This window comes from Paramormyrops kingsleyae, chromosome 25, assembly GCF_048594095.1.
Source record: "Paramormyrops kingsleyae isolate MSU_618 chromosome 25, PKINGS_0.4, whole genome shotgun sequence".
Classification (NCBI taxonomy): Eukaryota; Metazoa; Chordata; class Actinopteri; order Osteoglossiformes; family Mormyridae; genus Paramormyrops; species Paramormyrops kingsleyae.
In genome coordinates, this window is record NC_132821.1 from 8,619,012 (window position 1) to 8,645,623 (window position 26,612).

At 43.0% G+C, this 26,612-nt stretch overlaps 1 protein-coding gene and 1 long non-coding RNA gene across 4 annotated transcripts; one reads left to right on the forward strand and one right to left on the reverse strand.

The window, feature by feature from the left end:
* Positions 1-7,431: 7,431 nt before the first annotated feature.
* Positions 7,432-9,252, reverse strand: LOC140582897 (uncharacterized). The gene is made up of 3 exons (XR_011985706.1): positions 8,363-9,252; positions 7,791-7,864; positions 7,432-7,587 (listed from the first exon to the last, which is right to left on the reverse strand). It is a non-coding gene; the product is annotated as an uncharacterized lncRNA (long non-coding RNA).
* Positions 9,253-24,316: 15,064 nt separating this feature from the next.
* On the forward strand, positions 24,317-25,776 carry LOC140582933 (zinc finger BED domain-containing protein 4-like). Of its 3 annotated transcripts, none has more exons than XM_072707463.1 (4): positions 24,317-24,548; positions 24,827-24,921; positions 25,046-25,193; positions 25,487-25,776. In XM_072707463.1, the coding sequence occupies exons 1-3, from the start codon at positions 24,322-24,324 to the stop codon at positions 25,168-25,170; spliced, it is 447 nt and encodes a 148-aa protein (XP_072563564.1). In that variant the 5' UTR covers positions 24,317-24,321; the 3' UTR covers positions 25,171-25,193; positions 25,487-25,776. The 3 variants fall into 3 exon arrangements, with proteins under 3 accessions (XP_072563564.1, XP_072563563.1, XP_072563565.1); XM_072707462.1 differs by having other exon boundaries at positions 25,490-25,776; XM_072707464.1 differs by having other exon boundaries at positions 25,494-25,776.
* The last annotated feature ends 836 nt before the right edge of the window (positions 25,777-26,612 follow it).

A 26,612-nucleotide genomic window follows, 5' to 3' on the forward strand; every position in this document is an offset into this window, starting at 1 on the left:
AAGCGGGGTTACTGGCTTATCGGGGTAACTTTGCGAGTAACTTGATGACGTGTGGTGTAACTTCGCGATTAACCCGTACTACGAAAGGTGGGTAGGTTTTAGTCGAGACATGTTGCTATGGCAATTTACCCTAAGTCTCAAAACTGTGGCCTGTACTACGAAGCGGGGTTACTGGCTTATCGGGGTAACTTGTCGGATTTAAGGTACCACAGTTTAAATGGACTTCATATTCGTTCACTTACATTTTGCCCAGACTACCTTAAATCCGACAAGTTACCCCGATAAGCCAGTAACCCCGCTTCGTAGTACAGGCCACTGCTCCGAGCAGTTTTTGTTCTTGCTTAAGTCGAGGTTTCTGCGTAAGCCAGCCCTATATGAGCACCGCCCCTCCCACTACAATTTCTCCGAAAACAATGCCGGCGTACCTGGATGATCCGTACCACATTGGTGCGCGAATCGTGAGGGGCTCTCTCTGTTAATATGTATGAAATGGAGCAATGGCATATAATATGCATTCAATGTATTCATTAATAACTGTTACAGAGAAAGTTATTCTGAAAACCCAAGGGGTGTGCATTGTTCCCTGTTCTCCACTAATCAAAGCACACTTCACTAGATGTGCCTGTCTTATCTAGTTTTAAAGTTATTAACCCATTCATGTGTTGTCAACTGCACAGTATACGGATACAAAAATTAATTAAAATTTGCATGTAAAGCAATCTGGGAAACAAAGGGGTGTGCAACAGTCGCCATGAGCCCAAAATACTAAACCACCATATATCATTACAGCTGAAAGGACCTATATTATATTAGCGATTAACATGATTTGGCACAAATCACAAAATGTTTTGAAGCAGAAAAATAATCGGTGTGCATCGATGTCTGTGTACTGGACATCACAATTCTGTCATTAAAAACGGCCACCTTACTTTATTCCAAAAAGATATTAAAGCCAGAAAACTGAATATCGAATATGAGGCTAACTTATTAACCGCGGTGACAGGTTCCAAGTCGTTTTCTCACTACACATATGCTTCTTTTTTCGTTTTGTCCTGTTGTAAATCATTTAATTGTTTGTTAAACAGTGGCTCACCTTCTATTAATTAAGTGTCATATTAACAGACGCCTTTTATTATTAGCTGTAAAACATAGAAAAACGCTATTAGTGAAGGCTAGACACAAATCTTTCATAATGAGTAGAAATATAAATACATATCCCTACCACTTGACATGTGACAATGTTTCTATATTTCATCTTGACTTGCTGCGACGAACGCTTTCCACTACTATTGCATTTGAAATCGGATCAGTTATTGTTAACATTAGGTTTCATTATGAGTAACATATATATAGTAATGGAACTTCAGGGAGCATTATATTACTTAGCAGCATATAATAGGTGACTTCTGAATTGTGTCGCATCTGTTAGCCTCTGTATTTATTAACAGTATTTCAATTCTTTTCAGAAAACACTACATTGTCTAATACTCGGTCGTGGGATATTTTAGACCACGTTTTATGACCGTGAAAATGTACGTATGCATTTTCTTCGTCGTCAATACGTTGCCAACAAGCCTGCCTGCTTTTGTTACCTGCAGTGGTATTGGACTTTCTTTAAAGGGTTGATTTAAACTCCTCATAACGCTGCATAATTAGCATGCAGTCTTCCTCCGTGAAACATATGGAGATCGCGCTATGAGTCAAACGGTGCCTTGCATTGCCGAACGTGCTCCATTTATGTGAACGCGCACAAACTCCAATGCAGTTAACACCGATTTAACAAATCAACTTCTTAACTGGCGTCGTAGTACTGATTAGCCCCGATGGAGTCAACATGATTTTGTTAACCTCGCGTTCGCAAATTACCTCGGGGTTAAGTCTGATTTGGTTAAACCCCCTTCGTAGTACAGGCCACAGTGTGATACTTGTAGTCATAACAATTGCTGCGAGGATTGCTGGGATTGCTGCGAGAGAGTGGTGTTGAGCTGCAGCGATTGTTTGGGATTGTTTTTTGGAGTGTTTTGAGTGTTTGTGTGCTTTACCTGTTTACGTGGGTGGCTGTTTATTTCTATTTATTGTTCTTATTTCGGTCAGCGTGAGTGCTTGTCTGTCCTGTCTGTTAATTAACAGCGCGATTTTTCTGAGCGGCGTTTTTCTGTCCGCGTTTAAACTCAGTAGCAAACACCCGCGGGGCGATAATAACTAATAATATCTAACGTCGGTATCGCTACCCAGAGTCGGAAAAGGACAGTTGCTCCTGAGCTTTGCTCGGTCGCCAGTCGGGGCCGGGAGGACATTTTCCACTTTTTTCCCGCTCCGGCAGTAGCCTGCTGTGAGGGTTTTTTTGTGGTTTTTCGACCTCCCAAGAGCAACTTCGATTTCGCCTTGTTTTTAGTTCATACTTGGTTCAGGCAGAAGTTCTTCTGGTAAGTAGTAGTAAATTTATCAGGTTTAAAATTTTAAATAAAATAATAATTAAGTTCCGTTTTAACACAAGTAATAACTTATTTTAGTGTACTCCGCACGTTACTGCATTTATTGTTACGCAAATTAATCTTTATAGTTAAATACACTATATAAATTTACTGGGCTGGGAGTACGGGGTCATAGTGAGTTAGTTAATTATGGGGCCGGCTCAGTGTTGCGTTTGCAAGATGTTTGCCCTTCTGGACGTTAGTGTCCAGTCGGACTTCATCTGCGAGCGATGTAAGCTAGTGGACTCACTCATGGTCAAGGTTCGCGACCTTGAGGAGCAACTGGCTCACATCCAATGCAACAGTGAGTTAGATGAGCTAGTTGATACACCGTTTAGGGAGATGGTGTGTACGCCACTAGTGGGGGGGGAGGGAGAATGAAGAGCAGAGAGGTCGAGAGAGCTGGGTGACCGTAGGTCATAGACGCAGGAAAAGGCGTACACATGTTACAGAGGGGGCATCACCTGAGGTGTCTGTGTCTAACAGGTTTCAGGTGCTTCCAGCTTTAGAGCCGGAAGGGACTGGGGAAGCAGGTGGGCCCTTGGGCACTGAGGAGCCCCCTCCCCCCAGAAAAAGGGAGGTTGTGGTAGTGGGGGATTCAATTATTAGGGGAGTAGACAGTTATGTGTGCACGCGTGATAGAGGGTCCCGTACGGTGTCTTGCCTGCCTGGTGCCCAGGTAGGGGACCTTCCAGATCGAGTGGACAAGCTTTTGGCCCCAGCTGGGGTGGATCCAGTTGTCGTGGTGCATGTTGGCACCAACGACATAGGCAAGGGTAGGAGGGCTGTTCTGCAGGATAAATTTATAGAAGTCGCCAATAAGCTTAGAAGCAGAACGTCCATGGTGGTATTTTCTGAAATACTCCCCGTGCCACGCGCAAGTCAGGCTAAGTTAACTGAGATAAGGAGATTAAATGCGTGGCTAAAAGGATGGTGTAGGAAAGAGGGGTTTAGGTTTATAGGGCACTGGAGGACCTTCTGGAACAGCTGGGACCTGTTCAAGCCGGATGGGTTGCATCTGAACCGGAGGGGAACCAGTGTACTGGGAAGGCGTATTTGTAGAGTAGTTGAGGAATGTTTAAACTAGGGACTGGGGGGGCAGGGAGGTTAGTTAAGTATGTAACTGGGGGGAAACGGAAAGCCCCAAAAAATCATATTATAAGTAGGCACTGTAATAGGCCTACCCTTTGTTGTCTGTATTTAAACGCCAGGAGTATTAGGAATAAAATTCATGATTTAGAGGCTCTTATCTCATCAGACTCTTATGATATTATAGCAATAACTGAAACGTGGTTGAGTGATAAGGATGGACAAGAATATAATATGGATGGTTACACATTGTTCCGTAAAGACCGTATAGGTAAGAAGGGAGGTGGTGTTGCAGTATATGTAAAGGAAAACTTGCAGGCAAGGGAGCTTACTGATATAAGTAAAAGTACGGAAGCTATATGGGTAAAATTAGATGCTACAAACTCAAATAGCCTAATTGTCGGTGTTTGTTACAGAGCACCCAATGTAGCTGCTGAGGAAAGCAGATTGTTATACAGTGATATTAGGATTATGAGCAATAAAAATGATGTGGTAGTTATGGGTGATTTTAATCTACCGGGGATGCAGTGGGACATTGTTTCTGGCTCTTCTGAAAATGAACTTGACATGGTGGAATTAGTACAGGATTGTTTTTTTACTCAGTTTGTTAACACCCCTACCAGGGGAGATGCCATTCTTGATCTTGTTTTGTCTAATAACCAGGACAGGATTGGTAAATTAGATGTTTTAGAACCACTTGACAGTAGCGATCATAACATGGTTAAATTTGAGGTTAAGTTTAGTGCCCGAAGAGCAAAGTCCAAATCAAAAATATATAATGTTAGGAAGGCTAACTTCAATTGTATGAGATTAAAACTAGAAACTGTGAACTGGATGGAGTTAATTAACAAAACTGTTGAGGCATGGGGATTTTTTAAAAGCACATTATTGCAAGTACAAGAGGACTTCATACCTGTTTCTAGCAAGAATAAATCAAGGAAATTGCAACCTAGGTGGTTTAATAGGGACATAAAGTATAAAGTAAGGAGGAAAAGGGCTTTGTTCCAGAGATAGAAAATAACTGATGATGACATAATAAAGCAAGAGTATCTAAATCTACAGGCTGAATTAAAAAATGACATTAGACGAGCTAAAAGGAATGTCGAAAGGAAGATCGCATTGGAGGCTAAGGATGACGTTAAAAGTTTCTTCCAGTATTTTAACTCTAAAAGAGCTCTAAAAGCTGAAATCACTAATCTGCAGGATAGTAAGGGTCTTATAATTGAAAACGACATTGACATAGTAAATGAGTTCAATGATAGTTTTGCACGGGTATTCACTGTTGAGGACACTAGTAACTTACCAGTTCTTATTACTAATCCAACATCGTCTATAACTAATATATATATAACTGAATCTGATGTTTTGCAAAGCCTAGCTAAGCTCAAAATAAATAAATCACAGGGCCCTGATGGCATCTTACCTATAGTGTTAAAAGAGATGAGGGATATTATTTGCCAACCCTTAACATTACTGTTTCAAAAATCCTTATCTGAAGGTGTGGTACCTTCTGATTGGAAGCATGCCAACATAACGCCCATTTTCAAAAAAGGGGATAGAAGTAATTTGTCAAACTATAGGCCAATCAGTCTAACTTGTATAACTGGTAAAGTTATGGAGGCTATAATCAAAGAGAAAATGGTAGATTACCTGGACTCAAATAACATTTTGAGGGATAGCCAGCATGGATTTAGGAGAGGTAGATCCTGTTTAACAAATCTGTTGGAGTTTTTTGAGGAAGCTACTCAGGAAGTTGATGATAAGAAGGCCTATGATGTCATCTATTTAGATTTCCAAAAGGCTTTTGATGTTGTTCCCCACAAGAGGCTCTCACTTAAACTCAAAGCGACAGGTATTTTAGGAACTGTAGCGACTTGGATTGATAACTGGTTAACGGATAGGAAGCAGCGAGTAGTTATAAGAGGCTCGATGTCACAGTGGGCCTGCGTTCATAGTGGGGTACCGCAGGGTTCAGTTTTAGGACCACTTTTGTTCCTTATTTACATAAATGATATAGACACCAATATATACAGTAAACTGGTGAAATTTGCAGATGACACCAAGGTGGGTGGTGTAGCAGATACTGAACTAGCGGCTCAGCAGCTACAGCGGGATCTTAATTTAATTAGTGACTGTTAGAATGAAAATGTAAATTTCTTATCATATTAATTGTGTGAATGTAGGCAAATAGTTTATCAACTTTGACGTAGAGACCTGTTAGAACAGGACATCTTCTGTAACTCTGTAAGATTGTGAAAAAGGAACAATCACCCTGGGAGTGGAAATAGACTCTGTCGATACATCGAGAGGGCCCACTCTGAGGAATGCAAGGTCCTGTGTTTTAACCCCTTCGCAAGAAGCACAAACAGCAGTATAGCTTTAGGATACTCCCCATTGTAACCACTCCCCTCCTGTATAAATAAAGAAGCCAAGGGACTGCCCTGTGTGACACTGAACTGAGGCGCAGATATTGTCTGTTGTGGGCACCCTTGCGCAAGTAAAAGATTAGAAGTGTGCTGTCTCATTATTATTATTCCTGAGTCCTAGAAGTGCAAAGTGTGGAGTGAGAAGCCAGTACGCTTTCTCCACATAGGTAACGGTGAGAGGGGGTCAAAGCTACGGCGCTTTCCTCCTGCTCCCCAACATGTAATTTGCTCACAACTACAGCTAACTTGCCTGTGTGGCCCTGTTCCCTGTTTTCTTCTGCTTATCACTTACTTTTAGTTGAATTTCCAATTGTCATCTCCATTGTTTAGTGCTCAATGTCTTTGATAAATAACATCATATATATATAATATGTCTAATATAAGTTTAATAACTTTATAATTTAATTTAAGTTAGGACAAGCTTAATACTAATTGTATATCAACTATATATATATCATAATTAGCCCTTCTGATGTCTGTTACCCGTCATCTCAGATGTTGATGTTAACCGCTTCAGTAAGTGGCCTGTGGGTCGCACTTAAAATACTGTAATACTTGGGGCAACGACAAGGTCTTAAACACATTGTCAAAAAAAAAAAAACAATTATACCTGGATGTTGCTAGAAGAGTGTCACTTTATTGCACATTTAAAGAGTTATATTTCACATAAAAACTGCATACAAGAAAATAGTACAGTGCAATCAGGATGTACTTGGGCCAATTGATTAGAAATTAAGAGCTTCCACTTCTGGTTGTGGATGAGCTCCTGGATGTGGCTAGAGTCCATGGCAGTGTCCACCGAACCCACTGGTCTCCAGTCCTTCAGAACGCTGGCCGCGCTGGGAACATTACTTTTCCAGCCTGGGTTCCTGATCCAAGCGTCGACCCGGGACTCGGTGGGCTGCCGTCTGCCAAAGTGTGCTGTCAAGAACAAAGTAAATTGTTGTTAGTTAAGAAGTTAATGTCTGTGGCCACTGCACCTCCTGGGTACTGCCATGTGGAAAACATATTTCGTCTTAAAATTGCACCTTCAATTGGCTCACAAGCAAAAGCAAAAGGTATCAATGAAGCTGCAAAGCCGAGACACTCATACTCACACTTGAAAGATCTCGCCGTTGCTGACACTGACTGCATCCTCCGACTGCTCAGTCGCCGAGCTCTCCGGTCGCTGCATGGTTGTACCAGCCACCACAGGAACACTGCTGGTCTGCGCCGCTACTGCTGGGGAGGGGGTGTCAGGCACCACCATGTGGCAACGCTCCAGCTCCTGGATCATCCTTTCAGATAAGTAAGTAAATAAAAAAACTGTTAGTAAATGTCATACTGAAGAAACGAAGCGAGATGTGTAAAAAAGACTGAAGAGTTTTCCCACCAACCTGCTCATAGGATTAGCATCATCCATAATGTCTCGCAGGTGCCTGTAGCTGAACACCCTGCCCCACTGCAGAACTTCAAGCGCATCCTGCTTTGCCTTCTCCACTACTTCTTGGATGGCTTCTTTCGAAGATCTCTTCATGCACACCCTAGTCAGATGCACCGAGAGGCGTGCCTGTGTCTTCTTGCACACGGGGCAGAGCAGGAAATGCCTGTTGGAAGCACTGCGGATAAATAGTTTTTAGTAATTAATAAAAGTTGCTTCGAAATATTGTTTTCGTTTTGTAGTGGATGCAATTTAAGTTTTAACAATAGTAGTCAGTTTAAGAGACTTAAGCACAGTGTCAGTAAACTACATACAAGGATGAACAAGTTTATCCACAGTTTCTACACATTCAAATGCAATAATAAATTGATCATAACTTACGCCTTGGAAGCCATTCTTTACGAGTTGTTCGACAAAAGACGAAATCTTGAGCAGAAACTGGAGCTCTTGTCTCGCTGGAAGCAGAGGTAGAGTAACTGTACATGCGGAGGTCTCCTCTTAATATACCATTCTGACCGCGTCCCCTCCCCCCCTCGCAGCCCCGCCCACCCCAGCCTCCCGTCATTCTGAGGGACACTTTGAAAAAATGTAACTTTTAAAAAGGATAAGAACTGAATTTATATTTCTAAATAAAAGTGATAAATCGATAGTGCAGTTCTAAAACTTCTGCACGAATTCGCCACCACACCACAAATATATAGTGTATACTATAATATAATTTACCCAAACAACAGATCCCTTATGTTGCTTGCTCATATACATTTGATTTGTGTCTGCGTTTGCCATTTCAAAACCATGTTGTGACTCTTGGCTGACTTTAATATAAGCTATTGGAGCTGTAATAATTTCCGTTTTATGTGGGGGCGGCAGGCAGGAGAGCTGACAGAGTGCGCGACAGGAAATATGTCTGCAAAACATTGAGCTGCTGCAAAAAGCATAGAACAGTCTCACACCTATAACCACGAATGTTCTGCTTGCCCCTTATATGGAATCTTGTTCCGAGAAGTATGTCTGCACCTGTGAACAACAAAGATTCTGAGAACCCAGTAGATATGAGAGACTGCGTAATGGAAATATACCAGCTTGACTTTTATTCTCTTGCTTGTGTGCTACAATGTAACAAGGAAGTAACCCAGAATAATGCAAGTATATAAGACTGCGTAAAGCTTTACCACCCAGAACACGCTGAGCTGACACACTGGGGGTGTGTAGGCAGTCTGTTCCCGAGCCGGCTCGCATTAAAGCAATAAGAGGCATTAACAATAGAATGCATTACTAAATAAAAGCATCATTTATAATCAAACTGAGAGTCTCCTTTGCGTGTTCCCTTCTCATCCGGACCCGGTGGAGCGGCGTACTCCAACATTTACAATACCTTGATTAATGTGGAAGATCGTAATTTAACATACATAGGATGATAATAAAGAATGTTTGCTTTCTTATGCGTCGGTCACGCTAAGCAACCGCAACGCCCCGCATACCATCGGAAAGCTACAGCGATTCTGAGCAATTGTAGCGGAGAAATTTCGCCCCGCCTTGGTAGGGGAAAACTGGCGGTTATTCTACCCAGGGAGACTAAGTAATGAGAGGATCTGAGTCCCTCACCCCGAGTTCTTTTAGTCCCAGTATTTGCGTGTGCAAATATGTTTTACCCGTCCTGCTGCGGGAGGGTGTTGGAAGGCAGGTTCAGGGGACAAAAATGGACACGGTGGCACCCTGAAGTATATACGTTTTCGGCCGGGTACCGATATAATCTGCCGACAACCCTGCACTCCCAAAACCTAGCACGTCGGGTGCGACGCCCCTACCCCCGGGTAGTTACACAATGTTTGAACGCATAAACCACCCTAAACACAAACGAGTGATTTATTGTAAACGGAAAGGTCACTTCTCTTTCCGCTGTCCTCCAACCTTAAACAGCAAGCTATAAAACGGACGGCATGAAAGAAAATACTTCAGGCCACAGAGCTGAATTAGGCCCCGATGACGCAGAGGAAATTGAATAATTCAAACATCCCCTGTTTTAGCAATTCACCAATTTGTCCCGTTGTCATCAATAACAGAAAAAGACAGATTTAACTCAAAACGGGGGAAAAAAAGAAAGAAAACATCTCAGGGTTACACAGCAAAGCATAGCACAATACCAATCGTCATTCACCTATTCAAAATACAGCGCGTGAATGACATTAAACAAACACTTCGACTGCGTTTAATTACATCCAACACACACTTATGCATACAATTGTCCAGATCTGCAACTTTGCCGAGACCTTCACCCGATTGAGGAGAGTGAAGAAAAGGAGCAGGTTTACCAGTCAACGACGGAATGGGTCGAGATGAGTTGTAGGGGGAGGCCTCTGTATGGCAGGGTCACTCACTCGCGCTGCATCCGAGGTCGAAATCGCCCGAGTATACGCCCGTGTAACACAGCTCCGGGGCCCTGGATCTCAAAACCGGCGCGCGCTGCCTCCACTTCAGCACCGCTAATCCGGGTGCCCTCCTCCACGATATTCCCCAGCTCCTTCAGTTCCACCGGATGCCAGGACACGACTTAGACTCCCGAAGATGCCACTCGTCATACCCGCTGTCGTCGACACCACTCAAACAGCCCCTCCGCGTCTCTGTCTTCCGCTGCAGACCGAGATGGCGTCCGGCGTATGCACACCAGGCTGCCCGCCACGCTCTCCGCTTGGGATGGCGCAGCCCCAATAATCCCTAACTCCAACACAAACAAAAAAAAACAACAGACTTTCGTCCTGCCAAAACGAAGCCGCGCTCCAACTATACTAGCCGCGATTCCTTGTAAAAAAAAAAAAAAACTTCACGCGACTCTGCTTCCACTTCGCCCAACAGACCTTTTTTTTTTTTTACCGCTCCCCTCACTACCAGAGACTCGCCCAGCAACGCTACTCATTGGATAGGCTAAGGCATGACCGCATGATCCACCGAGCCCAGAGACTAGCAGGAAAACTTTAAAATAAAAGCCACGGATCTTTATATCCGCTACACAATATTGGCAGTATGATCCAATTTCGATTTCGCCGTATTTATCCTGAAATTTCTGCCTGAAATTTCTGCACGAATTTGCCACCACACCACATATATATAGTATACTATAATATAATTTACCCAAACAACAGATCCCTTATGTTGCTTGCTCATATACATTTAATTTCTGTCTGTCTTTGCCATTTCAAAACCATGTTGTGACTCTTGGGTGACTTTAATATAAGCTATTGGAGCTGTAATAATTTACGTTTTACACTCTCTTGATTAATGTGGAAGATCGTAATTTAAAATACATAGGATGATAATAAAGAATGTTTGCTTTCTTATTTGTCGGTCGCGGTAAGCAACTGCAACGCCCCGCATACCCATCGGACAGCTACAGCGATTCTGAGCAATATTGCCAGTATGATCCAATTTCGATTTCGCCGTTTTGACCCTGAAATTTCTGCCTGAAAGCACTCGCTCACTAATTGGAGCGAGCCAGCCTTAAAAGGCCCAGATCGCATTACTGATGGTACCACATATTGTTCTAATCCGTACTGTTGTGACACAGACATGACATACAGTGACTACTAATATTAGCAGGATAGGCTCAATGTATAATGTTCCGAATATTTTGGTATATTGCTCGGCATTACTGGTTCTTTAATACATTTATTTGAGTCACTCTGTTTACGTGACCTGATGTTTACGTGATCTCAGCCTAATTGTTACGTTGGCAGATTGTTGGGGGATGGGTAGCCCTGCATGTGCATCGCAGAGAAGTGCAAAACAGCAATCAAGGAAACAATAGCCCTAGGCTGGCAAGCCCAATCCAGGTATTTGTCCCCTCATGTCAGAAGCTGATGTTAACGGATTGAGTAACTGACCTGCTTGATTCAAATGCTGATGACTCCCAGGCTGAGGAATTTGTAACTAAATAGTTGGATTAAAAATATTTGCATCATTGTAATTTGCTCACAACTACAGCTAACTTGCCTGTGTGGCCCTGTTCCCTGTTTTCTTCTGCTTATCACTTACTTTTAGTTGAATTTCCAATTGTCATCTCCATTGTTTAGTGCTCAATGCCTTTGATAAATAACATCATATATATAATATGTCTAATATAAGTTTAATAACTTTATAATTTAATATAAGTTAGGACAAGCTTAATACTCTAATTGTATATCAACTATATATATCATAATTAGCCCTTCTGAAGTCTGTTACCCGTCATCTCAGATGTTGATGTTAACCGCTTCAGTAAGTAACCTGTGGGTCGCACTGGTAAAATAGTTGAGGTTATTTTTCCTTAAAACGGTCATCATGTTTTTATGCTCCACAAATACTGTAGGTTGTCAGCTTTATTTGCCTGTGTACATTTTATATTGTCTGTCATTGCTTTGACCTCTGTGATTTTGCTAAGGTTATCCTGCTAATTCCCTTGCAAACTGTAAAATAAAAGCGTGATTATTTGAGTAGATGGGCTGTGTGTTTCAGTTCATCACGTGCTTTGGTGTATTTGCGGTGTATTACAGGTCAGTGTGCCACGCATCAGATAGATAGTGGCCCAGTCTATAATGCTCCAAATATTTTGAAGGGTTACTCTAAAACTGCTGGGGCTATTGACATGTGTCTGGTCTCTGTGTGGACCACAAATGTTGTGCTTTAATTTGATGCTTAATTTGGCTTTATAGCCTGAGGTAGGAGCTCAAACAGACCTCATTCTAGGCATCCGTACAGATTGTCAGGCCCTTCCGAAGTCTGTTACCCCTCATCTCAGATGTTGATGTTAACCGCTTGAGTAAGTGACCTGTGTGTCGCACTTAAACTACTGTAATACTTGGGGCAACGACAAGGTCTTAAACTTTATACATTGTCAAAAAAAACCCCAAAACAATTATACTAGAAAAGTGTCACTTTATTTCACATTTCCTTATTCATCATAATCCTTATTCATCTGGCTCCTTTTGCAGGCCAGGAGCTGAGGTCGCACCCGAGTAAAATAGATGTCGAACCACTGTTGGCAGAGTAGTAACAGGAAGATTAAATATCTGCTTTTGAGTGTGACTTGCTTGGTTCTAGCAGAAAATGTGAAATTAATCTCATCCAATGTGATAAACTTACCATCTCCTCCTCATTGGGCAAGGCAAAGCAGGCCACTTGGTGTGCAGACGTCTTATGCTCCTTCACACCAATGACTGCATAGCCCGACTCGTCTGTGGTCCTAGTCATCCACTCCTCCACCTGCACAGGACAAGGGCGTTACACCAGTAAATAAGAGTAATGGCAGTGAAGTGACAGTGAGGGCAACAAAAAGATTTATAATACTTACAGTCATGTGCTCTACCACTCCTGGTCGCTGGAGGTGTTTCAAAATAACAACAGCCTCCAGGTAGTACAGCACGAGGCAGCACTCCGTGGATTCCAGGGAGCCCTTTTCTGGATAGACTTTACCGAGGACTGCCAAGAAATCTTTCTTGGCAGCCCTCAGCACAGCCCAGCAGTCTTCCGGAGAGAGTGGATGCTTCTCTTTCAGAATGGCGTGCCTATGGGGGGGTAAAGAAATAAGAAAAATTCAATTAATTTCAATTTCAAGTGCAATTAATGCAGAGGGGAGGGGAGGGCAGGGCAGGGCAAGGCGGCATAGGTGCCGTTTCTGATGGTGGGCAAGTCAGAGCAGCAGGATGTCATGGTCTCCAGGCAGCTCCACAGGAGTAAAATAGGCGAGAAGAATTAAGTGTACCTCCTTTGGATGATTTCCTTGCCGACTAGCTTAGCACAGCTCCGCTGCAGTAAGCCCAGGTAGTCGATGAAGTGTTTTGCATCTCTCCACAGCCTTTCGTTGTTGCTCCGGAGGTCAGTATCAATTGTGTGATACTTGAGGAATCTGTCCGAGGAAGCACAAGTATGTAAGTATTCACATGAATGTAGACATATGTAATCTTGATAAAGACAATAGTGGGGAGGATTAAACTGGCTTGAAGAAACATATATGTATATAAACACATATATAACTACATTAAAAATTCACAAAACAACCAACCTCTTCAGGCTCTTTATATAATTGATCTGAGTCTGCTTTGTCAATTTAGCCTCTGTCAGCTCAGAGAAGAAATGCCTGGTCTTCTCCCTTTCCTTGACGAATTCCAGGGAGGGCTCCTGCGGGTTCATGAAACACAGGAACCTGGCTACATTTTCCACCTGAGAAGAAGGAACAGAATAAGGATGAATGGATGGATGGATGGATGGGAGGTGGGTGAGTGAGTGAGTGAGTGATAGATAATAATTCTATAGGGATCATCACCTCCTGTTTAAAATTCTCGTTCTGGAGATCCCTCTCCAAGTACGTGGCAAAGCCTTTCAGCAGCGGATGGTCCAGAGAATGCTTCCTGTAGAGCCCCTTTTCTGCCATCAGCTGCCTTGTCTTCTGTGGCCACTGCACCTTCTGGGTACTGCAATGTTGGGAACACATTTTGTTGTAAAAATGCTTATTGATCTGGCTCAATCAAAAACAAACAGCATCAATGTAAAAACTGAGATACTCACACTTGAAAGGTCTCTCCACTGCTGGCACTGTGAGCATCTTCTGTTTGCTCACCCTCTGAGCTTTCTGGGGGCTGATTGGCTGTGTAGACAGTGCTGGTCCGATCCATCGCTGGTGATTGGGGCATGCCAGTCACCACCATATGGCGACGCTGCAACTCCTCGATCATCCTTTCAAAAAAAGAAGCACTGTTAGTGAATTTCAGTCAGGAGAAACATGTGATGTGTAGAAAGACGGAAAAGATCTTCCACCAACCTGTTCGCTGGATCAGGACCATCGAAAATCTGTCGGATGTGACTGTAACTGAAGACCCTGCCCCAGTGCAGAACGTCCAGCGCATCCTTCTTCGCCTTCTCCAAAACGTCGCAGATAGCCTCTTTTGATGACGTCTTCATGCACACACGAGTCAGGTGCACCGACAGGTTCGGCTGTGTCTTCTGGCAGACGGGGGAAAGTAGAAAATGCCTGTTGAAAGCACTGGAAAAAAGAAACAAACAGGTAAGTCATGGAAAAGCTGAGGTCCCTGCATCTATGCAGATGATTTTCTTATAATTCGTAAGTAGCCTGGTTGGACACATCCTGTTTATTAAGGCTATATCCACTGATTTAATTGACATTTACCTTACACCTGTACCATTCTGCTGTGTATTATTTCTAATATCTAAGTACTGTAAACTACTGTAATACTTGGGGCAACGACAAGGTCTTAAACTTTATACATTGTCAAAAAAAAAACCAAAATAAAGTGACACTTTTCTAGTATAATTATTTCACATTTAAAGAGTTATTTCACATAAAAACTGCATACAAGAAAATAGTACAGTGCAATCAGGATGTACTTGGGCCAATTGATTAGAAATTAAGAGCTTTAAATTTGATGAATGAATAATCTGCCCGACCTTGCATGGTGGAATAATCTACCCACATCACTTTTGGGAAGAGTAGCAAACAATCAAAATGATGATCTTGCCAAAAATTAACTACATGTTCTCAATGGTTCTCAGTCCCTCTCCCCTGAACGATTTCCTCTGCACCCCATAATCGAACAACAGTTCCTCCCCAACATTAATCCTGTTCAGGGCCAAAAGCAAAATAACATCCTGTCCCCCGACGGCTGGGCTGTACAGTCTTGGCCGGAGGTTGGCCTTCTTATGGGAATGATTAATCAGCCGGCCAAAAGGCTGTATGCCCGGGTGACAGGCACACTCAGACTTATGGCTGTTCCGGAAGAAGAACATGTAGCCAGATTCTTCTTCCTTCGTCGATGAGTGAATCCGCTGGCCCTCAGTGGCTGTGACTACCGGCCCGTGGTAGTCACACACCACCTCACCAGCCTGGAACTGCCGGGTGGCGCAGACTCCCTTCCCCTTCCCCGCAATGTCCATCACCACAAGTCCCTTCCACTTCTGGTTGTGGATGAGCTCCTGGATGTGGCTAGAGTCCACGGCAGTGTCCACCGAACCCACTGGTCTCCAGTCCTTCAGAACGCTGGCCGCGCTGGGAACGTTACTTTTCCAGCCTTGGTTCCTGATCCAAGCGTCGACCCGGGACTCGGTGGGCTGCCGTCTGCCAAAGTGTGCTGTCAAGAACAAAGTAAATTGTTGTTAGTTAAGAAGCCTATGTAGATAGGACCGTTTCACAGTAAAAAATGTCATTAGTGCTACAAACAATACTCACACAAGACATGCCGTACGCGCATCCTCATCTGGGCCTTCAGCCAGCGATCATAGAGCTGCCGCTGAAACCGGCCCGACGTCTGCGAGCGTGCCGTCTTGTCTGGGATGTCGCCATCCAGGGTCACGGGGTGGGTCCGAAGGAGCTGATCGAACGCTGCCTGGACATCCATCTGTTGGTTGGATGCCAGGGCAGCATCCCGTGTGGCACCACGGGCAGAACAGCTGGGCCCTTCCTCTGCGGAGTCAGCGCTGAGATAAAAATAAAAAAACAAAAAAAAAAAAACCCACAAACGTTTAAGGTTAGTGTTCAGTGGTGAGGGCTTTGGTTGTGTGTCTTGATGTTGGTAAGTGTGTTGACAAACAGAAAACATGCCTACCTTGAGTCACCTGCCAGCTTCTTCAGCAGCTTACTGGCCTGCACCACATTCCGCGACTGCTTCATCCGGTAGTGCTCGTCAGCCGTCGCAGTGGAATGAGTGAGGTAATCGGCCACCAAGGACTTCTCTTGGTCCGTCAAGTCCTTGGTGGCCGTCTCAAAGATGCGCCGGGCCGTCTGGTAGGTGACTGGATCCAGCTTGTATCTAAAATACAAAAATACATTTATTAATACGTCTCACACAACACGTATGTAGAACATATTATAGGGGGAATTAATCATGACGATCAGCTCACTTTTGGTGCAGCCGGTTGAGGTCATTCGAAGCGTTGAACGCCGGCCTGCCTGCGGTGGAGACGAAGAACCGTTTGTCTCCTCCCAGGTCATCCAGTGTCGTCCGGCTCCTCTTGGAGCTCAGGAGCTGTGGCCGTACCTGGGTGAAGTAGATGTCGAACCACTGTTGGCAGAGGAAAACAGATTAAATCGCTGCTCTTGAAATAAACTATGAAATAAATCTTATCAAACTTGATATACTTACCGTCTCCTCCTCAGAGGACAATGCAAACGTGGCCGCTTGCTGCGCCGACGTCTTGTGTTCCTTCACCACAATCACTGTATGGTCGGCCTCGGACGTGCTCCTGGTCATCCACTCCTGGACCTACACAATACAATGATGTCCCACTGATAAATAAGAGTATCGGCAAAAAGGAAAAGTGAAGACAAAAAGAATACAACACTTACGGTCATGTGCTCCACCACGCCTGGTGGCTGGAGATGCTTCAGAATCACCGTGGCCTCCAGGTAGTAGAGGACAAGGCAGCACTCTGCACACTCCAGGGGCATCTCCTCCGGATACACCTTGCCAAGGACTGCCAAGAAGTCGTTCTTGGCAGCCCTCAGCACGGCCCAGCAGTCCTCTGGACTCTTCTCTGGGCTCATCCCCGTGAGAATGACATGACTATGTGGGTGGGAGAAGAAAATTCAATTACTGTCAATCCTAATCAATACAGTACACATTTTAATAAAATGTGCTCACAATGTAAAATGGCTCTGCTTCTCCATGCAGTGCACTCCAGGAGCAGTGAGGGAGATGAAAAAAAACATTATGAGTGTGTTAAACACAGTAGAGGAGATGTATAATCAAATCATATGGAATTTAACGGGTGTTGACAGTTGAACTTACCTCCTTTGCGTCATCTCCTTACTCACCAACTTTGCAGTGCTCTGCTGGAGTGAGCCCAGGTACTCCACGAAGAACATTGCCTCATTCCACAAGGCAATGTTGTCACGCCGGAGGTCGGTGGCCACGGTGTGGTACTTGAGGAATCTGTCAGAGGAAGGACAGGTATGTAAGTATCCATATGTACATAAACTTGTACATGCCACCATGACAATAGCGGAAGGACTGAACTTCCTTGAAGAAAACAGATACGACAATACAACACAAACCTATAATATACTGTTAAAAATCTACATGCTACCAACCTCTTCAGGCTCTTCATGTAGTTGACCTGAGTCTGCCTGGAGAGACCAGCCTCAGTCAGCTCCCGAAAGAAGAGCTTCGTCTTCTCCCTCTCCCTCAGAAATTCAAGGGATGGCTCTTCTGGGTTCACAAAAAACATGAACCTGCTGACGTTTTCCACCTGGAAAATAAAATCAGCATTACTTAATGAATATATTGCGTAGGTATAAAGCTGCTCAGTCGCCGAGCTCTCTGGTCGCTGCACGGTTGTACCAGCCATCACAGGAACACTGCTGGTCTGCGCCGCTACTGCTGGGGAGGGGGTGTCAGGCACCACCATGTGGCGACGCTCCAGCTCCTGGATCATCCTTTCAGATAAGTAAGTAAATAAAAAAACTGTTAGTAAATGTCATACTGAAGAAACGAAGCGAGATGTGTAAAAAAAGACTGAAGAGTTTTCCCACCAACCTGCTCATAGGATTAGCATCATCCATAATGTCTCGCAGGTGCCTGTAGCTGAACACCCTGCCCCACTGCAGAACTTCAAGCACATCCTGCTTTGCCTTCTCCACTACTTCTTGGATGGCTTCTTTCGAAGATCTCTTCATGCACACCCTAGTCAGATGCACCGAGAGGCTTGCCTGTGTCTTCTTGCACACGGGGCAGAGCAGGAAATGCCTGTTGGAAGTACTGCGGATATAAAAAAAAAAAAAAACAATTAACAGTTTTATGTAACAGTCAAGGAAGTGTTACTTAAGATTAGATTTAATTCATGATTTTCAGGACCCATTCCAGTCATCATCATCAACATTGTTCATTCCTCAGTGGTTTGGATAAATAACATTTGCATATCTATTGTCATCCTGATGGGTCCCAGACTGAGAAAAGTAATTAGTAAACTACATGATCACAACTACTAATTTGTTTACTAATTAGTTACATTTATATCAAGCAATACAAGCCCTTTGTGATCACTGCAAATAAAAAAATGGTATTCTACACTTTAATACCATCTTTACTACTAATATAAAGATAATTAGTATAAAATACATTTTATTTGCATTGCACTTTATATTTTAGCAATCTCAAAAGTGCTACAGAAAAAAAAATAATAGAGATAAAACAGGAGAATCTATAAAGTACCTTAAAATGTCTTTCTAAAAAGATGAGTTTTTAGTAATTAAAAAAAGTTGCTTCGAAATATTGTTTTCGTCTTGTAGTGGATGCAATTTAAGTTTTAACAATAGTAGTCAGTTTAAGCACAGTGTCAGTAAACTACATACAAGGATGAACAAGTTTATCCACAGTTTCTACACATTCAAATGCAATAATAAATTGATCATAACTTACGCCTTGGAAGCCATTCTTGACGAGTTGTTCGACAAAAGATGAAATCTTGAGCAGAATCTGGAGCTCTTGTCTCGCTGGAAGCAGAGGTAGAGTAACTGTACATGCGGAGGTCTCCTCTTAATATACCATTCTGACCGCGTCCCCTCCCCCCCTCGTAGCCCCGCCCACCCCAGCCCCAGTGTCATTCTGAGGGACACTTTGATAGACAATTTCAAAAAATGTAACTTTTAAAAAGGATAAGAACTGAATTTATATTTCTAAATAAAGTGATAAATCGATAGTGCAGTTCTAAAACTTCTGCACCAATTCGCCACCACACCACAAATATATAGTAGGCTCTACAGCAGTGGCGGCTGGTGAAAATTTTTCCTGGTGGGGCTGATGTGACAATATATTTATTTGCTTAGTCCAATATAAGAATTCAAATCAACAGTCAGACGATGATTACAATTAACAGTAATGATTTAATCTCCTCCTCAAAATCACCAGTTTCACAGATAAAGTAAATGAACAAATTTCCATTGTATAATACGCCATGCATGCTTGAGAGAGTATCAAATACAATAATCAACATCAAAGGGTATGATCAGCTGGATCACCTTTCAAGCAAAGTTGCATCTCAAAGTGGTTCACACAAAGAAAAACAGTTTTAAAAATGCAATTTAACACAACAGTCTAAAACAATTAACAACTGCTATACTGTATGTCATTACTACACCCTTGTAATCAAGTTAGCAGTGTGTGAGTGAGTGGGAGAAAGATGGGTATGTTTGTGTTTCTAAGGTGAGTCTAATGTGATGACTGAGTGGAGGGACATATACAGGTTTATTTGTACAGGAACTTTGCTCATCTATCTTTCTGAGTGGCAAATTTTTCAATGACTCTGGTGTTGAAATCAGGGATGTCCCGTGTTAGTTTTTTCTCTATGGAAAGCATAGCCAGAGCGTTGAGGCGATCTTGTGCCGTTGTATTCCTGAGGAAAGTTTTTAGTCTTTTTAAAGTTGAAAAGCACCTCTCTGATTCAGATGTTGTCATCGGTGTGGTGATGAGGATGTTGAGAAGACTTACAGTTTCAGTAAATGTGTCCTGAAGGTTATTCTCCATCAGAACCTGAAATAGAGCCAGTGCACCACAGCAACTCTGGAACTCCTCGTTGCTGTAAATCAGGGACAGTTCTGTTTTAAGTCTGGCCTTGTCCAGTGAGGGATAGGCTTCCACCGTGGTATCCAGCGCTGAATCTGGGAACGTCTTGTGGTGTTGTGGGAACAAGTCTCCTTGCAGCAGAGTGGCACTGACCAGGTGTTTGGTGAAGGAAAACCGCTCCTTGGCATGGCACATAATGGTGTCACATACCTGACATGATATATAAATAAAAAAATAGGTAAGAAGTAGGTTTTGACATTTTATTTATAACAATAGGCTATAATTCTCCTTTCCTTTCCTGAATACCTATAATTGTGTAATGAGCCAATATGGCTTACACTATATATTCATATAATAACATGACAATGTATATTTCAGTCAGTAGCACTATTGTGGCCAATGTGGTGATAAGTTGTTGTGCCTTCTATCCATTTGTCAGCAGGTGCAAGTATTTACCTCCAATGCCAAATGGTGTTGCCTGTCTTCTCCCAATGTCCTCCGTTTCTTTGTGGGTGGCTCCTGTTCAGGTCCCCGGTACTCCTGACCCTCAACTAGAGAAGGGACAGCTTCCCTGATGATACGGAAACAATTTATAAGTTCTAAAAGTCATTTCTGAAAATTGGTTACTGTATAAGACAGATACGTACTGTATATATCTATTTATTTATTTATTTATTTATCTTACTCCATCCTTATTTTATTCCATATATATATATATATATCACTAGAAAGACTGACTGGGTCAATTGACCCAAATCAAACAAAATCACTGCTATTTCTCATTGAAGTTCTTGCTACAAAAATCTGAAAAAATCTGACTTTTATTTTTTTATCATTCTTGAACAGAACATGGTAACACAAATGAAGTTGCTGGTGAAATTAGTATTTTACAGCAGTATATACCTAGAAAGACTGACTGGGTCAATTGACGTAATGTCATGCAAATTAATTAGATAACCAAGTCATAATAACAATAACATAATAGTCATAACACCATCACCGACAGGGCAACTTGAGAGAAGAGTCAGCTGTCAAGTCACGGTCGCTTGTAAACGCAACAAAACTGTCACTACCTGTGACACGTGCAAGCGTCCTGTTTGCGGCAAATGCTTGGCCAAAATATGCATGAGCTGTCAAACGAAAGCTAACTGAAGCTAACTTTTTTCAGATTTTTGTAGCAAGAACTTCAATGAGAAATAGCAGTGATTTTGTTTGATTTGGGTCAATGACCCAGTCAGTCTTTCTAGTGTTAAATCATAAGTCCTTGTATTTGCACATTTCAAATTCATCATAATGTTACAGATAAATTCATTGTTTTAACAAGATGAGAGATTAAACATTCTATTTTGAGTCTATTCAAAGAGAATTAACATTTGGTAACACTGTGCATACATGCATAGCTTACCTGATAGCCTGCATGTTGTCAATGAATCTCTGGATGATTCCTGAGATGTAGACAGAATCGATGTTCCTTTTCTGCAGCTGGTTATACAGCATGTCCACATGTGGCATTATTTTGTGGAAGAGAGCCAGGAAAAAACAGAAATCATTATCTTCCAGCATTCTCACATAGCCGCCAGACTCTCTCTTCGTGGGGCCGTCAAATTCAGCTCTGTTCCGGATGATCTCAAATACTTCACCAGATCCGCCTTGTGTTCATACACTGTGTTAACAGCGCGGATGTTGAAGTTCCAGCGCGTTGCCGATGCACTTGGAAGTCGATGCGCCACCACCTCATCAAGCACTGCCGTTCTCTTGCTTGACTTGGAAAAAAACGAAGAAAATCCCCCAATATCAGAAAAAAAGTGACTGATCTGTGGGATGTGGGATGTTGCTTGTTGCATTACAAGGTTTAACTGGTGGGCATAACAGTGAACATAGTAAGCATTTCCATAGGTGTCCTGGACCTTACGTTGAACTCCTCCAGTGGCACCCCTCATCACTGATGCCCCATCATAGGCCTGAGCGATCAGCTTCTTTTCTTGTCCCTCGGGAAGGATGGTGCGCAGCCTTTCCAATAAGGCACCAGCAATTGCATCCGCGTTGGCAACGGAGAGCTTAATAAACTCAAAAAAATGCTCCTGGACATTATGGGTGCTGTCAATGTATCTTAGTACCAGGACTAACTGACAGTGTGTGGAAATGTCAGTAGTTTCATCAGCTTGGATGGCTAAAAAGTCAGCTGTTTTTACTTCATCCAAGATTTTTTCTCTCAGAACTGCCAGCATACAGTCCAGTAACTCATTTTGTACCGTCTTTGAGGTGCCTCTAAAAACAGTTGCATTTTCAAGGTGATCGTTCAAGTCCCGGTCAATGGATGCCATCAAGTCGACTAAACCTCTGAAAATTCCGGGGTTTTCAGAAGTGTCCCTTTCATCATGTCCCCGCAATGCAAGTTCAAAAGCACCACAAAACTTAATACAGTCAATGAGTTTAGATAAAATATGACGATTCTTATCAACCTCTTCATTGTGCCTTCTTACCGCGACGTGGTGTCCTTCATCCAGCTGCGCTGCTATGCTAATTTTTCCTAGCACAGCTAGCTTGATGCAATTTTCCATATGAACTTTTGATCGTTCATGCTTTTTTATGCGTTCGGAGAGGTGCTTCAAGTCGGTTTGTCCTGACTGTGTCCACGTTGAATCACATTTTTCGCTTTTAAAAAGAATGCAGGGGAAACAGAAAAGTGCATTGGCTATTCCACAGCCTGTCAGCCATGACTTGCGCTCGAACCAACTCCTGCAAAAACTCCAGTTGTAGACCTTATTTTTCTCCTTGGTCTGCTGGTTAATGATAAGGTCAGGCTTGTCGGGTCCCAACTCCTTAACCCGGATTTTCTCCTCCATCGGCCTTCTTGTAAACGGGTATATTAATAAGGATCTCACTGAATTTGGTGAAAACTGCTCTTCGCTCGTTAAGTTCGCCATCATTACTCTGTAGAGTTGTGACGTTCGCGAACGAACCGATTCTTTTGAACGGCTCATAAACATGAACGATGGGAGCCGAGTCGCGGCTGGAGGGGAGCCGTTCTTTCTGTCGTTCTTTTTTTCCTATGCGTGTTTCACACAGATGCACACAAATTAGCTCCTCCGCGAGACAGAACAGTTATAGGGGGAGGAGCGCACCCAGCGCAGGGGTGCTACTGCCTAACAGCATGATGATAGTTGTGCACGCATCCTTCACGTGAGTACTCCAGTGGAAAAAAACCCTGCATGCCTCTGTCATTGGGTAGGAGCGGAGCCATGACTTGTGCACGCTGCCGTCACATGCTTACTCCAGTTAAAAAAACAAACAAAAAAAAACACGTGCGAGTGCCTCTCTGTCTCAGTGCCAACGTCAGTAATAGCGGGTCGTTCGAAGGAAGAAGACACACACGTGACACGTCTGAAAATGAGCCAGAGGAAAAGGAGCAGCATTTGGGTGCACTTTTCTCGCGAAGAAAACAGTAAGGCTAAATGCAGCATTTGTCAAAAAGTCATTTCATTTAAGTCTGGGTCAACAAATAATTTACACAGGCATTTGAAGACTCAACACCCAACACTGCAGGTCACAGGTTTGAGAGCAGAGCCAGACTCAGACAACAACAGTGACACTGATGTGTCCATTGCCTCCTCTGCCTCCACATCAAGTGCAACTGCAGCCACAGCAGCCTTTGACCCCACTGGGCCACCACATCGCCTGACCAGGCACCACCAAAAAGAAAGCAGACATCCATCAGTCAATATTTACATCCTGTCTTGACCCCATTAAGACAGGAGAAGATAGATGAAGAGCTGGCAAAGATGATAGCCACTGACTTCCAGCCCTTCTCAATAGTGGAGGACACAGGATTCAAAAAATATTCACAGGCGCTCAACCCCTCCTACATTCCTCCAAGTAGGAAGGCAGTAGCCCAGAAGGTCACGGATATGTATGACAGGGAGACAGCATCTTTGAAGAGAAGGGTGTCAAAAGTACCAGCTGTCTGTTTAACCACAGACTGTTGGACTTCAAGAACGACAGCATCATATATGTCTGTAACCTGCCATTTTATCGAGGATTTCCGTGTGGCCTCCTGCCTCCTGGACTGTTTTGAATTCAGTGAGCGGCACACAGCAGACAACATTGCACAACAGCTGCTTAGTGTTGCAGCAGAGTGGGGGGTGGACAAGAAAGTAGTGTGCTGCCTAACCGATAATGCGGCAAATGTTACTAAGGCTATACAAACCATTGGATGGATGCACCTGCCATGCCTGGCCCATACTATTAACCTGGTGGTAAGAGATGCCCTGCAAGCTTCAAAGCCCATCATTGATAAGGTGAAAGAGGCAGTGGAATACTTTCACAGAAGCACCGTGGGGGCACAAAAACTGAAAGAGACTCAACTACAAATGAAGATGGAGGAGCTCCGACCGAAACAGGATTGTCCTACAAGGTGGAATTCCACCTACTACATGTTGAAAAGCTTTATTGCCAGTAAAAATGCCATAATCCCCACCCTGGCCGTCACCAATGCACCTGTCCGCCACCTGTCCCAGGAGGAATGGACCACAGTGCAAGAAATGTGCACAATCTTGCAACCATTTGAGGAAGTCACTGTGGAACTCAGTGCAGAAAGGTATGTAGCTCAGTTGCACAGCAGTATATTTCTTTAGCATGCATGCATAGTACTTGATAGTAAATTATGAATATTTTATACCATATTAGAAATCTGTGTAATACACTGGAGTATATATCATTGTCAGTAGATTTCTGTAGCCTGCATGCCAATTTCCTGATAAAAAATTATGGATATTTGATACCACAATAGATATCTGTTTAATACATTGTAATATTTATCATTGTTTCAGCTTTAAAATTGTAACATTAAAGTTTTTTTTTTTTCCTTTTCACCAGCTACTTGACAGCCTCGAAGGTCATAGTGCTGGCCAGGGGACTTCAAAGAGCCACCGCTGATTTCCGGCGAAACACTACAACAGCGGCAGCGCAAGGTGTGATCGACAGTCTGTGTGCGAGTATGTCATCGCGATTCCACAGGATTCATGCCAACCACATACTAGCAGATACTGCTGCACTTGACCCGCGTTTTAAGAGGATGGCCTTCCCTGATGGCAGAACAGCAGATGAGACGTTTCAAAGGCTGTCAACTGCAGCAGCAAGAATTAGCAGTGGCACACCCATCCAACAGCAACCAGCTGTGGAAGGACTGGAAGGAGCAGGCAGTGGTGCTGGATCAATAGTTTGGAGCTATTTCCATGAGGAAGTAAGGGTGGCAACAATAATTCACATTTTTTTCTCTAAAAATCTCTAGAATGAAATCAGTCTGATATCTCAGTCTAAAACTTCCACTAGCTGTAAATCACTGCATTTAATCTGTACATACTGCACATACTGTACATATGCAAATCTACTATTGTCACTTCTAATTAAATGCTAAACTGCATTTCATTACTCTGTTCTCTTACACTGTGTAATGACAAAAGTTGAATCTAATTTAATCTAATCTAATCACATAAAAATGGTATCTCCCATTGTTATATCTCCCACCCCTATGAGCAGGTAGCTGGAACAGTGGAAGCCAGGAATCCCACCGCCGATGCTGTCATGGAGGTGCGAGCCTACCTGGAGGAGCCTCTTCTTCCAACACATGAGGATCCCCTCAAGTGGTGGGAGAGTCGAGCCCCTGTTTACCCCAGGCTTAGCAAGCTGATGGCCAAGAAGCTTTGTGTTGTGGCGACATCAGTTCCCTCTGAGAGAATATTCTCGAAAACTGGACAGATAATCTCAGAGAGGAGAAGTCGCCTTAAGCCCAAAAAGGTCAGAGCTCTTGTCTTCCTTAATGCAAATTTGCCCAAGGATAAGAAAGAGAGGCAGAAAAAGCCATAAAGTAAGGAACTGCTTTGTATTTAATTACATTGTATTTTGTGTGCATTTAAAACTTGAAGGGGCTGATCTCTTATTTGCAAAGTTTACAGTAGTTATAGTAGTAATAGTGGACTGTATGTAGACATTTCCATTTTATTTATTCTAATTTTATCTACAGTATATGTCTAAAACTTTAAATATTTTTTGTTTTCTATCAAAATGTTCTTGTGTGATAACAATGTTCTTGTGTGGAAGTGTTTGTAGTAAAAGCTGTTTTGCACAGAAATTCATTGCAGCCGGCTTTGTTTTTGATGTGTATTTGTGAGTAGGTATTGTATGAATAACATAAGTCAACGTAGCTTTACACATACACACACTTTGTACTAAAGGTAAACCCAAAATAGTGATGTCACTGTCTAAGCAGAGGGATGTTGTGCAACCCTATGGAATATAGTCCACACATGACAAATGAGGTAATAATCAATATTTCAGAATAATTCAAACTCAGATATTGGTGTGTGATATCTGAGTTTTAATTATTTGACTACAAATCTCACCTCATCATTCCTCCCAGTGATTATTTCCAGGATAAACTGAGATGCCCCAAAGCTGGCTTCTTAAAACTGACTAAATATTTAAAAAGAGCCAAAAGAGCCGTTCTTTTGAATGGCTCTTTGAAAGGAACGGATCGCCAAGATCCGGATCCCCTCACAGAGCCATAAATTCCATCACTATTACTCTGATTGACCGCGCCTCTCTGATTGACCGCGCCTCAAAAGAAAAAAGAAACTTAAATCTCGCAGTATTTTCTGCTGCT

Coding starts and splice junctions, on each gene's coding strand:
- LOC140582933 (XM_072707463.1), top strand. CDS start 24,322: ATGAAGATGGAGGAGCTCCGACCGAAACAGGATTGTCCTACAAGGTGG. Junction 24,549..24,826: donor GTGGAACTCAGTGCAGAAAG/GTATGTAGCTCA, acceptor CCTTTTCACCAG/CTACTTGACAGCCTCGAAGG. Junction 24,922..25,045: donor TACAACAGCGGCAGCGCAAG/GTGTGATCGACA, acceptor CCCTGATGGCAG/AACAGCAGATGAGACGTTTC.